The sequence below is a fragment of the Artemia sp. Qi Xiang Cuo genome, chromosome 12 (genome assembly GCF_049724085.1).
Source record: "Artemia sp. Qi Xiang Cuo chromosome 12, ASM4972408v1, whole genome shotgun sequence".
NCBI classification, from domain to species: Eukaryota; Metazoa; Arthropoda; class Branchiopoda; order Anostraca; family Artemiidae; genus Artemia; species Artemia sp. Qi Xiang Cuo.
The window spans coordinates 52021468-52036457 of record NC_142805.1 but is presented as its reverse complement, the minus strand read 5'-3'; the positions used below and the strand labels follow the sequence as shown (position 1 = coordinate 52036457).

At 34.6% G+C, this 14990-nt stretch overlaps 1 protein-coding gene across 1 annotated transcript in view; it reads left to right on the top strand.

The window, feature by feature from the left end:
* Positions 1-14990, top strand: part of LOC148946260 (DNA replication licensing factor MCM4-like) — a 149950-nt gene that overhangs the window by 109794 nt on the left and 25166 nt on the right. Inside the window, exon 5 of the mRNA XM_089097893.1 lies at positions 13457-13699. Coding sequence (XP_088954019.1) covers positions 13457-13699 — 243 coding nt within the window. The remainder of the gene's footprint in view (positions 1-13456; positions 13700-14990) is intronic.

Sequence of the window (14990 nt, the reverse complement as noted above, 5' to 3'; positions counted from 1 at the left end):
TACTTTAGATTTCTAGTTTAGAGTGTTAACTTAGAGTTTTAGTTAGAGTTATAATTTAGTTTAGTTTTAGTTAAGAGTTTTAGTTTTGAGTCTTAGCTTAGAGTTTTAGTTAGAGTTATAGTTTTAGTTTAGTTTTAGTTAAGAGTTTTACTTTAGAGATTGGAGTTTTAGTTTCCACTCTTAGCTTAGAGTTTTAGTTAGAGTTATAGTTTAGTTTAGTTTTAATTAAGAGTTTTAGTTTATAGCCTTAGCTTAGAGTTTTAGTTAGAGTTATAGTTTAGTTTAGTTTTAGTTAAGAATTTTAGTTTAGAGTTGTTGTTTAGTTTTAGATAAGAGTTTTAGTTTATAGTTGTTGTTTAGTTTTCGATAAGAGTTTTAGTTTAGAGTTTTAGTTAAAGTTATAGTTTAGTTTTAGTGTAGAGTCTAGAGTTCTAGTTTAGAGTGTTAGCTTTTATTTTTACTTAGAGTTATTGTTTAGTTTTCGGTAAGAGTTTTAATTTAGAGTTGTAGTTTAGTTTTAGTTAAGAGTTTTAGTTTAGGGTTTTAGCTTAGAGTTTAGAGTTTTAGTTTAGAGTCTTAGCTTAGAGTTTTAGTTAGATTTATCGTTTTAGTTTAGTTTAGAGTTATAGTTTAGTTTAGAGTTTAGAGTTTTAGTTTAGCGTCTTAACGCACGCGTGCGTTAATACCCAAAGGAATAAAACCCACTCTAAGTTAAGACGCTAAACTAAAACTCTTAACTAAAGTATAACTCTAAACAAATACTCTTAACTAAAATAAACTAAACTATAAACTCTAACTAAAACTCTAAGCTAAGACTCTAAACTAAAACTCTAAGCTAAAACCCCAAACTAAAACTCTTAACTAAAACTAAACTACAACTGTAAACTAAAACTCTTAACTAAAACTAAACTACAAGTCTAAATTAAAACTCATAACGAAAACTAAACTATAACTATAAGTAAAACTCTAAGCTAACACTAAACTAAAACTCTAGACTCTAAACTAAACTATAACTCTAACTAAAACTCTAAGCTAAGACTCCAAACTAAAACTGAATTAAAACTAAACTAAACTATAACTCTAACTAAAACTCTAAGCTAAGAGTCTAAACTAAAACTATAACTCTAAGCTAGGACTCTAAACTAAAACTCTTAACTAAAACTAAACTAAATTATAACTCTAACTAAAACTCTAATTTAAGACGCTAAACTAAAACTAAACTAAAACTCTAAACTAAAATTCTTAACTAAATTATAAGTCTAAACTAAAACTCTTAACTAAAACTATAACTCTAACTAAAACTCTAAACTAAAACTCTAAGCTAAACCCCTAAACTAAAACTCTTAACTAAAACTAAACTATACCTCTAACTAAAACTCTAATCTAAGACTCTAAACTAAAACTCTTAACTAAAACTATAACTCTAACTAAACTCTAAGCTAAGACTCTAAACTAAAGCTCTAAGCTAAAACCCTAAACTAAAATTCTTAACTAAAACTAAACTAAACTATATCTCTACATAAAACTCTAACCTAAGACTCTAAACTCTAAACTAAAACTTATCTAAAACTAAACAACAAATCTAAACTAAATCTCTTAATTAAAACTAAACTATAACTCTAACTAAAACTCTAAGATAATACTCTAAACTCTAAACTAAAACTCTTAACTAAAACTTAACTAAAACTAAAGTAAACTATAGCTCTTACTAAAACTCGAAACTAGAACTCTTAACTAAACTAAAACTAAACTAAACTATAACTCTAACTAAAAATCTAAGCTAAAACCCTAAACTAAAACTCTAAACTCTAAACTAAAACTCTTAACTAAAACTAAACTACAGCTCTAAACTAAAACTCTTAAATGAATGTAAACTATAACTCTAACTAAAACTCTAAGCTAAGACTCTAAACTCTAAACTAAAACTCTTAACTAAAACTAAACTACAGGTCTAAATTAAAACTCTTAACTAAAACTAAACTATAATTCTAACTAAAACTCCAAAAGCTAACACTAAATTAAAACTCTGGACTCTAAACTAAAATTAAACTAAACTAAAACTCTTAACTCTAAACTAAAACTCTTATCTAAAACCATACAACAACTCTAAACTAAAATTCTTAACTAAAACTAAACTATAACTCTAACTAAAACTCTATGCTAAGACTCTAAACTAAAACTCTGAATTAAAACGAAACTAAAATATAACTCTAACTAAAACTTGAAACTAAAACTCCAATATCTAAACTAAAACTCTTAACTAAAACTATAACTCCAACTCTAACTAAAACTCTAAACTAAAAATATAAACTCTAAACTAAAACTCCTAACTAAAATTAAACTAGAGATCTAAACTAAAGCTCTAACTAAAAATAAACTTAAAATATAACTCTAACTAAAACTCAAAGCTAAGACTCTAAACTAAAACTAAGTTCTCAACTAAAGCTAAACTAAACTATAACTAAAGCTCTAAACTAAAACTGAACTACAACTCTTAAACTAAACTATAGCTAAACTAAACTATAACTCTGACTAAAACTCTAAGCTAGGACTCTAAACTAAAACTCTAAACTAAACTATAACTCTAACTGAAACTCTAAGCTAAGACTCTAAACTAAAACTCTTAACTAAAACTAAACTAGAACTCTAAACTGAAACTCTTAACTGAAACTAAACTATAACTCTAAGCTATGACATTAAGCTAATACTCTAAACTCTAAACTAAAACTCTTAATTTAAACTATAACTCTGAACTAAAACTCTTGACTAAAACTAAACTAAATAATAACTCTAACTGAAACTCTAAGCTAAGACTCTAAACTAAAATTCCAAACTAAACTACAACTCTTAACTAAACTAAACTATAAACTCTAACTAAAACTCTAAGCTAAGACTAAGCTAAAACTCTAAACTCTAAACTCTAAACTAAAACTAAACTATAACTCTAAACTAAAACTTTTAACTGAAACTAAATTATAAGCGTAACTAAAAACTCTAAGCTAAGACTTTATGCTAAAACTGTAAGCTAAAAGTCTTAACTAAAACTAAACTATAACATAAGTGTAACTAAAAACTCTAAGCTAAAACTCTAAGCTAAAGCTCTTAACTTAAACTAAACTATAACTCTAAACTAAAATTCTTAACTGAAACTAAATATTTTCTAAATGAAACGTACTTTTGTTGACCTCAGATGGCTTAGTAGTGCAGCAAGTCGTTAGTACTAGTAGTATTATCATGTTTTTGTAATCCTTTCGTACTATAGCTTAAACATTTTCAGATATTTTCATGATAAAACGTATCTGTTTTGACCTCAGGTGGCTTTATGTTGCCGCAAGTTGCTTCTAGTATTTCTATTTTCATGTTTTTTGCAAACCATTTGTACTATATCTTAAACATTTTCAGGTATTTTCTTAATAAAACGTAGTTGTATTGGTCTCTGGTGTCCTTATGTTGCAGTGTATTGCTAGCAATAGTAGTAGTATTTCATGTTATCGCATGTCATTCATACTATAATCTATAAATTTTCTAATATTTTCTCCATGAAACGTACTTTTGTTGACCTCAGATGGCTTAGTAGTGCAGTAAGTTGTTGTTAGTAGTAGTATTTTCATATTTTTGCATGTCATTCAAACTATAATCTATAAATTTTCTAATATTTTCTCGAAAAAAAACGTACTTTTGTTAACCTCAGATGGCTTTGTAGTGCAGTAAGTTGTTAGTACTATTAGTATTATCATGTTTTTGCCAGCCTTTCTTACTAGATCTTCAATAATTTTAGATATTTTCATGATAAACCGTATATATTTTGATCTCAAGTGTTCTTACGTTACAGCAGTTTGTTATCAGTAGTTCTATTTTCATGGTTTTTGCAAACCATTTGTACTATATCTTAAACATTTTCAGATATTTTCTTGAGCGAGACCGTTTTTAGCCTCTGTTATCGTCTAGCCAAAGCCCGGATTCCGTCCCCTCGGAATGATTCAACAGTGAGCAAACCCCCCTGAATCGCATTGAGATTATCGGATTCTGTTCCTCGAATGAGAACACTGACCAATCTCCCCCACATCTTTCGGGTTGGGCAAGAATTTCATGAAATAGAATTTCCTTTCCTCTGCGTGTTTTGATATTTTTGCTGAAAAATGTGTCCTGGGTTGCGCCAGGACTGATATAAACCGTACAGTGGATTGGATAGTCTGTCGGTGGCAGCCTGTACTCGGGGTGGTAGCCTAGTGGAGGGAGGGTCGCTGCAGGGTAAGGATAACTGGGGAGGGGGAATCTAGTCGATCCCAAACTAATCTGGTAGAGATTAGTTTGGAGTAGACTTATCGAGAATGAAAAAATTAATATAGTACAAACAAGTTTATTGTAAGATTACGATATAAAACTCGTTAAGCACGTCAATAATGAGATTTATCGTAAAATGATGTATGAGAGCTCTTCCAGTCCGATTTTGAATGTTTAAAATCCATTCCATAGAATAGCCTCTTATGTTGTCTCTTAAAGGGCCACGTTTTCTCTCCTCCTAGATCATATTCATTATAATATTGATTGTTATATCTTGCACTATGCACATTTTTCTTTGAGTTTTCATCACTGTCTATTATACTATATTTTGAGGTATCTCTGTAGAGATAGCCCTCTTTTCCACGTCTCTTCTTTCGATCTTCCTCTTTCTTTTCTTTCATATTGAACCTTGTTATATGCGAGCTTGCTTGCAATCTGTATAAATTTCTCTCCATATCATGTATGATTTTTCTCCTCATTTCCTCCAGATTTTTCTCGTCTATCCCTATGTCCACACTGTCTAAGCATGTTGTAGTGGGTTCATGAGAATTCTCAAAATCATGATAATGTCCTTTACATATAGAACAGTCACAAAAAAAGGATATTTCTAACTCGACAAGATCAACCAAAGGGTCAGGCATCTCATTATGAGGGGCAGTTTACGCAGGCAATAACGGACTGGAAGGGGGAGATGAGGTATGGATGGACTATGCATCGTCGACCGTTTTAGTGGTTTAGCATTATTAGTCCTTGCCCTTTTCATTAGGCTTGTCAATTCTGGGATTTCCTAGAAAAGAAGAAAAATTCAGTATAAAATAATGACTCCCTGTTACAGAAGAAGAGAAATTAGTGAAAGTAGGATTTTTATGAAAAGCCTATTAAACTAATAATCATCTAAAGAGCAGATAAAATCTATGAATACGAAAATTAGAGCATTTAAATTGCCCATCCGATCCTTTCAGGGAAGGTAAAACATTGAAGATTTAAGTAAACCATTATTTCTCTTCATAACGGAAGCATTTGCTTTCATCAAAGCAATTTGACAATAGAGCACTCCCCTCATAATGTGTAATTGTCTGCAAAAGCAACCCTTTTCCACTTTTAATAATAAAAGATGTCTTTCGTTTGCAATTTAAGATAGATAAGTCTAATTTTAGCAACCCTCCCCCCTAAATTAGAGACATTGCTTTCTAGCCTAATACTATCAGAGTTAAAAACCATAGGTTTCACACTCCCCTCCCCTGAGAATATAAAAGAAAGGTATAGAATTTAATAATATGCACTCTAAATGGCTGTTAGCATCCGCCTTTTGCATAATTTCCATGTCCTAAAATTATCTCTTTTAATTCGCCCCTTTCTTCCATACAAATTAGAATTATATGAACCTGTAGCCTTAATCCTTTCAATGTGGTGGCACCACCCTTGTTTTTCTTAATTTAGATAAGGTGCGTGCGAAAAGATTTGTTTACGAAATCACCCTCTCGAGACATATTCACACACAGTTTTTGTTTAAATAGCAAGTGTGAAGACTCTTGTGGTTTTAAACACATCAAGGAGAAAAGGCAATTTTGTGTAATAACTTCAATTGAAAGAATTAAAATGTGACGAATGCTGGGAGGAGGAGGGGGGAGGATGGGGTTTACATATTGGAAAAAGAGTATATTTGAAACAAAGTATAATTTTTTTTTGGGGGGGGGATATACCCTGAATTTGAATTTATTGGAGGGGGACTACAAAAATGATTTTATTTGGAAAAACCAAAGAAAATTTAAATTTACTAAATAGAACTCACATTATAAATCTGTGCAGCTTCCAAGTCCACAATATTTGATGTTTTCTCCATAATATCTTGAGACGGTATGTTCCTTTGTTAGTATATTCATTATAAACAAAATCTCAAGGCTGAATTGCGATGTAAGAGAAATTCATTGACCTAGAAATAAGTGTCATTGATCCTGTCCCGTTAGACGCTCATATTCAGTAAGGATGTAAACTTCTGTCCGAATCCATTAGATATAGAAACATAAAACAAATTGACCAACAACAGAACTATGAAACAACATCAAATCATCAACATACAGAACAGAACAGAAACAACATAAAAGAATATAACCATTAAACCATATAACCATCAAACAGGTCTAGAAAGAGGTGTGGTCTTGTACCGTTAAACTTGATAATAGATGGCAGCAGAGGTGTTTGCCCCGCGCCTCCTGACCCATTTCTACTAGTACCTGGAAAATTCATCAAAGGATTCAAGACGCCGTCGGTGATTGTTGCCCGTCACTTTCTGTAGTGAGGTGGAAACCAAATTTTAAAAAAGACCAAATGTCCAAAACTGATAAAACAACAAGTGAATGTATTACCAGTTTGGGACAATGTGGCAACAATGAAGGAAGTTAACGGCACCTGAAGTATATGGATTTCCTCAAGTTTCTATATTTCGCCTTTATCAAGATTATTTTCATACAAGGTCATTTTGATGGTTACTGAGCTGCTAGGTTGAGATCCTCCACTTTTTTATACGTGCTCACATGATCCTCGACTGATGATCCTTTCCTTTTTGTCTATTGAGTCAGGAAGTGTCACTTTGAAAATTTCTACTGGATACAGAATGACTTCAGATCATGGTGTGACTGAATCGTTCTCATGGAAATTACTGACAGCTACGGAAATTACAGAAAGTACGGTCATCTGAAAAAAGAGAAAAATAAAACGAGAAAACAATATTTTTTAAGAAAGAGCATTTAAGTCACGTTAAGATCAATGATTACCTTAAGAAAGTTTCACTGAATTGCTTAGACAATGCCTCAAGAAGTAACTTCTGAGAATTAATTAATTAGATCATGAATATAAACTTGGGCCTGAGTGCCTTATAACATGCAATAAAAAGGTAACAAGATGGTAACAAAAAGGGATTCAGCTGATATTGGGGACGGAAGTTTGGGGTGAAATAAGAAAAAAAGAAGTGATAAGGCTGGAGTGATTTGGCTGGCGTATTTACTTAGTTTAAGAATGCCAAGTGACCATGTCTAAATTTGAATCAGAGCATTTAGAAGTGCAATCTGTACTTCAGACGGATTGGCTTTTATAGATAATTAATTTTAAAAAAAAACTTTCAACAAAATAGTTTTTTTTTTAAGTAAAGAACTCCATTAAATCAAAATGAACAAAAATAGAATCATATCATCTACCAAGAATACAACTACCACAAATCAGTATCAATAAATACATGAAACCCAAAACAAACCGATATAAAAATAAATAACAGAGGCAAACTCAAAACGAGCAGAACTTAATATGTTTAGGGTTTTAAACCGCATACTTTATAAAAGCAAGAATATAATTTGTACTTTACTGAAAAAATTCTTTTAAATGTTTTCACTTTTATAAATTTAAGAAATCAAAAATCAATTAAGATTTTAAGGAATAAATATCAGTATATGCATATTAAACTGATAATGTACATTTTTTCACTAAATTCATTTGAATCAAAACTGATTATAATCAAACCTGATCAAAAAATTCAAATGAATTTGCTGAAAAAACGTGCAATGTGCATTGTCTATCTATAAAACCCTTATCTTCCCCCAGGGCATAACTTACAACCCTTGCCTTGGGGGGTCTTAGGAGCTTGTCATCCTCAAAGATATAATTTCCAGAACTTTAAACTACGTTGAACAAAATGGCTATCTAAAAAATCCTCCTCAAAAACATTTTCTATCTGGAAATCAACTACGCTGAACAAAATGGCTATCTCAAAATTTTGATTGGATGTGTTTGGGTCAATGGTGGGCGTGAGAGGGGTTAGTTAACCTCCAATCACTTTCGACTATTAAAAAGGACACTAGCTCTTTCAGTTTCCAATCAAATGAGCCCGTTTTTAAGTTTCTACGACAACGCTTTCTATAAAAACCTTCCAAGTCCCCAGGGCATAACTTACAACCCTTGCCCAGAGGGCTGTGAGGGGGGGGGGTTGTCAAGCTCAAAGACATAATTTCCAGACCGGTCTAATACGCTGACACAAAATGGCTATCTCAAAATTTTGATTGGAAGTATTTGTGGAAATGAAGGGCGTGGGGGGGGGGGCATTTGCCCTATGATCACTTTTCACTAATAAAAAAAAGGCACTAGTCTTCTCAGCTTCCAATCGAATGAGCCATTTTTAAAGCTTCTACAACAAAACTTTCTCTAAAAACCTTATATGCCCAAGGGCATTAATTACGACCCTTGTCCTGAGGGCTATTGGGGGAGGGTTGTCATCCTCAAAGACATAGTTTCCAGACTTTTCAACTACGTTGAACAAAATGGCCATATTAAAAAGGACTATTAATGGACTAGTAAAAAGGGCAATAGCCCTTTCAATTTCCAGTCGAATGAGCCCTTTTTGAAGTTTTTACGACAACGCTTTCTATGAAAACATTATATGCACCCAAGGCATAAATTACAACCGTAGCCCTGAGGGCTGTGGGGGGAGGGCTTGTTTGTCACCCTCAAAGACCTAATTTGCAGAACTCAACTACATTGAACAAAATGGCTGTCTCAAAATTTTGGTTGGGTGTGTTTGGGGAGATGGTGGGTGTGAGAGGGGGATTAGTTTCCCTCAAATCACTGTCGACTATTAAAAAGGGCACTACCTCTATCAATTTCCAATTGAATGAGCCCTTTTGAAATTTCTACGATAACGCTATCTATAAAAACCTTATATGGCCCCAGGACATAACTTACAACCTTTGCACTGGGGGCTCTGGAGGGGTTTGTCGTCCTCAAAGACAGAATTTCCAGAACTTTCAACTGCGTTGAACAAAATGGCTATCTTAAAATTTTGATTGACTGTGTTCGGGGAAATGGTGGGCTTAAAAGGGAGGTTAGTTTCTCTCCAGTCACTTTCGACTATTAAAAAGGGCACTAGCCTTTTCAATTTCCAATAAAATGAGCCCTTTTTGAAGATTTTCCACAACACTTTCTATAAAAACCTTATATGCCCCTATGGCATAACTTACAACCCCCTTGCCCTGAGGTCTCTGAGGGGGTTATCATCCTCAAAGACTTAATTTTCAGAACTTTCAATTACGTTGGACCAAATGTCTATCTCAAAATTTTGATTGGATGTGTTTGGGGAGATGGTGGGCATGAGAGGGGGTTTATTTCCCCTTCAATCACTTTCGACCATTAAAAAGGGCACTAGTCCTTTCTATTTCTAATCGAAGGAGCCCTTTTTGAAGTTTCTACAATATCGCTTTCTGTAAAAACCTTACAACCCAGGGCATTACTTACAACCCTTGCCTTGAAGGCTGAAGGGGGGCGGGGGTTGTCATCCTCAGAGACATAATGTTCAGAACTTTCAAATTCGTTGAACAAAATGGCTGTCTCAAAATTTTGTTTGGATGTGTTTGAGGAAACGATAGGCGTGTGGGGGGCGTTATTTGCCCTCCAATCACTTTCGACTATTAAAAAGGGCACTATCCCTTATTATTTCCAAATGAATGAACTCTTTTTGAAGTTTCTACGACAACACTTTCTATAAAAACCTTATATGCCCCCAGGGCATAGCTTACAACCCTTGCCCTGACGGATGTAGGGGGTTGGTCATCTTCAGACATAATTTCCAGAACTTTCAACTACGTTGAACCAAATGGCTATCATAATTTTGATTGGATGTGTTTGGGGAAATGGTGGGCCTGAGAGGGTGGTTAGTTCCCCTCCATTCACTTTTGACAATTAAAAAGGGCACTAGCCCTTTCAATTTCCAATCGAATGAACCCTTTTTGAAGTTTTTACAACAAGACTTTCTATAAACAAAAACTTATATGTCCCAAGGGCATAATTTACAACCCCTGCCCGGAGGGCTGTGGGGGTTTGTCATCCTCAAAGACCTAATGTCGAGAACTTGTAATTACGTTGAACAAAATGGATGTTTCAAAATTTTGATTGGATGTGTTTGGGGAAATTGTGGGCGTTAGAGGGGGTTATGCTCCCTCTAAGTTATGCTCCCAGGCCATAACTTACAACCCTTGACCTTAGAGCTTTGAGGGGGTTATAATCCTCCTCAAAGACCTTATTTCCAAAAGTTTCAAATAAGTTGAACAAAAAGGCTATCTCAAAATTTTGATTGGGTGTGTTTGGGGAAATGGTGGGCGTGAGAGAGGGGTTAGTTGCTCTCCAATCACTTTTAATTATTAAAAAGGGCACAAGCCCTTATAATTTCCAATTGAATGATCCCTTTTTGAAGTTTCTACGACAATCCTTTATATAAAAACCTTATATGCCCCTAGGGCATAACTTACAGCCCTTGCCCTTAAGGCTGGGATAGTCGGGGCTTGTCATCCTCAAAGACCTAATGTCCAGAACTTTCAACTACGTTGAACAAAATCGCTGTCTCAAAATTTTGTTTGGATGTGTTTGGGGAAATGGTGGGCGTGAGAGGGGGATTAGCACCCTCCAATCACTTTCGACTATTAAAAAGGGCACTGGCCCTTATAATCTCCAATTGAATGAGTCCTTTTTGAAGTTTCTACGACAACGTTTTCTATAAAAAACCTTATATGCCCCCAGGGCATAAATTACAACCCTTGGCCCGAGGGTTAAGGGGGAGTGTCCTCCTCAAAAACATATTTTCTATGTGGAAATCAACTACGCTGAACAAAATGGCTATCTCAAAATTTTGAGTGGATGTGTTTGGGAGAATGATGGGCATGGGGTGGGGGGGGATAGTTGCCCTCCAATCACTTTCGACTATTAAAAAGGGCACTAGCCCTTATAATCTCCAATTGAATGAGTCTTTTTTGAAGTTTCTACGACAACGTTTTCTATAAAAAAAACCTTATATTCCCCCAGGGCATAAATTACAACCCTTTCCCTGAGGATTGTGGGGGGTTTGTTCTCCTCAAAGACATAATTTCCAGAATTTTCTACTACGTTGAACAAAATGGCTATATAAAAATTTCGATTGGATGTGTTTGGGGAAATGGTGGGCGCGAGAGAGGGGTTAGTTGCTCTCCAATCATTTTTAACTATCAAAAAGGGTACTAGCCCTTTCAATTTCCAATCAAATGATCCCTTTTTGAAGTTTCTACGACGACACTTTGTATAAAAATGTTATATGCCCCCAGGGCATAGCTTACAACCCTTACCCCTAGGGCTCTGAGGGGAGTTATCTTCCTCCAAGACCTTATTTCCAAAACTTTCCACTACGTTGAACAAACTGGTTTTCTCAAAATTTTGATTAGATATGTTTGGGGAAATGGTGGTCATGAGAGGGAGTAGTTGCCCTTCAATCACTTTCAACTATTAAAAAAAAACATTTGCCCTTTCATTTTCCAATTGTATGAGCCCTTTTCGAAGTTTCTACGACAACACTTTCTATAAAAACCTTATATGCCCCCATGGCATAACTTTCAACACTTGCCCAGGGGTGGTGGGGGGGGGGATTTCATCCTAAAAGTCCCAATTTCCAGAACTTTCAACTACGTTGAACAAAATGTTTATTTCAAAATTTTGATTGGATATGTTTGGGGAAAAGGTGGGCGTGAGATGGGGGTTAGTTGCCCTTCAATCACTTTTGACTATTAAAAAGGGCACTATTCCTTTGAATTTCCGTTCGAATGAGCCCTGCTTCAAATTTTTACAACAAAGCTTTCAATAAAAAACCTTATATGCCCCTAGGGCATAACTTATGACCCTTGCCCTGAATACTGTGGGGAGAATGTCCTCCTCAAAGACATTATTTCTAAATCTTTCAACTACGTTGAACAAAATGGCTATCTCAAAATTTTGATTGGATGTGTTTAGGGAAATGGTGGGCGTGGAAGGGGTGTTAGTTATCCTCCAATCCCTTTTGACCTTTAAAAAGGGCACTAGCCCTTCAAATTTCCAATCGAATGAACCCTTTTCGAAGTTTCTACGACAGATCTTTTGATACGAAGTGCCCTTGTCTAAACCAAAAAATAAATAATACATTGTGGCAACATTGTTCTTTAGTTAGGCAGCGCTAGTAGCTTTGCCAATGATCAATAATCTTCTAAGGGACTTTAACCTCAACCCAGAAATGAATCCTGTGTTCGTGACTGGTGGTTATAGGCAACAGATTAATTATTTCATTTAGACTCAATATTATACTTTTGAAAATGCATTTTGTCAATTTCTGTGCTTCAAAATTCCATTTAAAGAATTCTACAAAATAACTAATCGCTCAAATAATATTGGATTTATCACGGCCTAGTTTTTATGTTGGGGGACGAGGCAGGTTTAGAATGAGACGACAGACCGAATTTGGAATTAGTACGACGTGGGAACAAGAGATGGACTATAGTCGCTCAAAGCAGGAACAGGAAATATAATTTAAAAGGCGTTTCAAGTTCGGATTTCCTATTATTCATTTTTTGCTGGATGATAGCTTTTTTGTTGTTAAAAAATTTGACCCTTTTGTATGTGATGTAGAATTAAAAGTTCGACTAATTTAGCATCCTTTTATTATGCCACGAGGAGATTTATCTGTGCAAGAGACTATTAATGATGTTTGTAATGATGCTAGTATATCGTTTACCATACAAGTTTTTTGTAAGACGCAAAGAGTTTTGTCTAGGGGGTCTGCTGCTTGTCGCTTGCAGTCAGCAGATCCTTTAGAGCTTTCCTAGTAGGTTTTGTATAATATCCTGTATACTTTTTTTTTAAAATAAACTAATAATTTAATTTTTTTTTCTCATGAAACTACAAATTTCTTTCTTTTCTGACGAAACAGCGTGGATTTAAGGCTTATCAGAGACCCATGACCTTACTTCTTAAGGCTTTTTTATTTCATTAATCTTTGTATTCATTAATCTTCTGTGTTGCAGATGTGAGGCCTCCCATTGGTGAAGAAGCAAACAAATGGGCCTAATGTCACCACTAGCAGATGACTGATCGAGTAGGACTGTATATTCTTTTAAGATTTTTTTTTTTCATGAGATCAATTACAAAAAATCAAAAAAATCTAAAATTAGGTCGAGTTTATTTTGCGGTTCTTTAGAAACAGTCCGTGTAAAACAAAACGAAATTGGTGAATACACTGTTTTTACTGCATTCTTTTAATAAAAGTTTCATTTTATGATTTCCAGTTTCTCTGCTTAAACCTAAATTATAATTCGTAAGATTTATGTTAGTCTACAATTTTAACAATTATTTAACATTCTAGATATTGATCAACTAATCACTGTAAGTGGGATGGTGATCAGGGCCTCGATGATTATACCAGAGATGCAGGAAGCCTTTTTCAAATGCACTGTATGTCACCATTGTGCCTCAGTTGAAGTGGAAAATGGCCGAATAGCAGAGCCTATGAGATGTCTAAATTGCAATATGGGTCATGGTTATCAATTAATCCATAATAGGTCAACTTTTACTGATAAACAGTTGGTGAAGCTCCAAGAGTCCCCGGGTAAGTGTCGCTTATTTATATGTTTGGTATTATTTTTTAATTCTGGTTCTTGATTTTCTGACTCTTGCTTATTGCAAGGCCGTATAAGAAGGGGGATAAGAGCGAGTGTCGTAATTTTTGAGACATTATACTGGTCTCTGTAGGTAGTAAATTCCTTAGTAACATGACACTTTTAGACTGAGAGATAATGTAGTCAAATTTTTAAGAGAAGAACAGTGCGGTTTTAGAAAGGGTAGAGGATGTGTCAACCAAATTTTCACTCTTAGCTTAATAATTGAGAAGTGCCTTAGTTGTCAAACACCGTTGGTCCTCAGTCTTATAGATTATGAGCAAGCGTTCGATTCTGTTGATAGAACAGCGTTAGCAAATGTCTTATCCTTATATGGTATACCAGACAAATATATTAAAGTGATTAGTGCTATGTAAGCGAATAACACTGCTACGGTTAAGGTAGGAAATGAGGTTAGCAGCTAGTTTTGTATTAAATCAGGAGTTAAGCAGGGTTGTGTTCTATCCCCCTTTGTATAGATTATTTTGATGGACTTTGTCTTAAGGAGCCCAGGAAAGGCAATGAGAGACCATGGAGCCAAATGGAGAGGAAAAACTCTACTAGGCTTAGACTATGCTGATTATTTAAGCATCCTAGATGAAAGTGCGAGCAAATTGAATGAACATTTAGAGGTTTTGTGAGTTCAGGATGCTAGAATAGGTTTCGAAATTAATGTTAAAAAGACTAAGTCACTAAGGCTAGGGATAAGTGAAGATGAAAGGGTGACGTTGGGTAGCGAAAAGATTGATCAGGTGAGCAGATTCACTTACCTTGGTTGTATTATTAGTAAAGACGGTGGGAGCAGTGAAGATGTTAAAAGTAGAATAGCCAAGGCTCAAGGTGTTTTTTCAGAGTTAAAAAAGGTTTGGAAGAATAATAAGATAAGTCTGAAAACCAAGATTAGACTATTGGAAGCTACAGTGATGACAGTGGTCAAAAAAGGCTCTGAAGTATTGGCACTCCGAAAAGCGGATGAAGATTTACTAGATGTTTTCCAGAGAAATTGTCTACGGATTGTTGGTTACCTGGCTGACTGACCGTATTTCAAACTGTAGGTTGTACAAAAATGTGGTTCAATCCTGCTTTCTAGGGCTATAATGAAAGAAAGGTTGAGATGGCTAGGGCACGTTCTGCGGATTAAGGACGACTGTCGTCTGGGGTTGGAGGATGTTATAATGAAAGATTTAAAGGAAATGGGAACTTTTTGAGACCATGTGAAGAGGGAGGCTTTGAATAAATTGG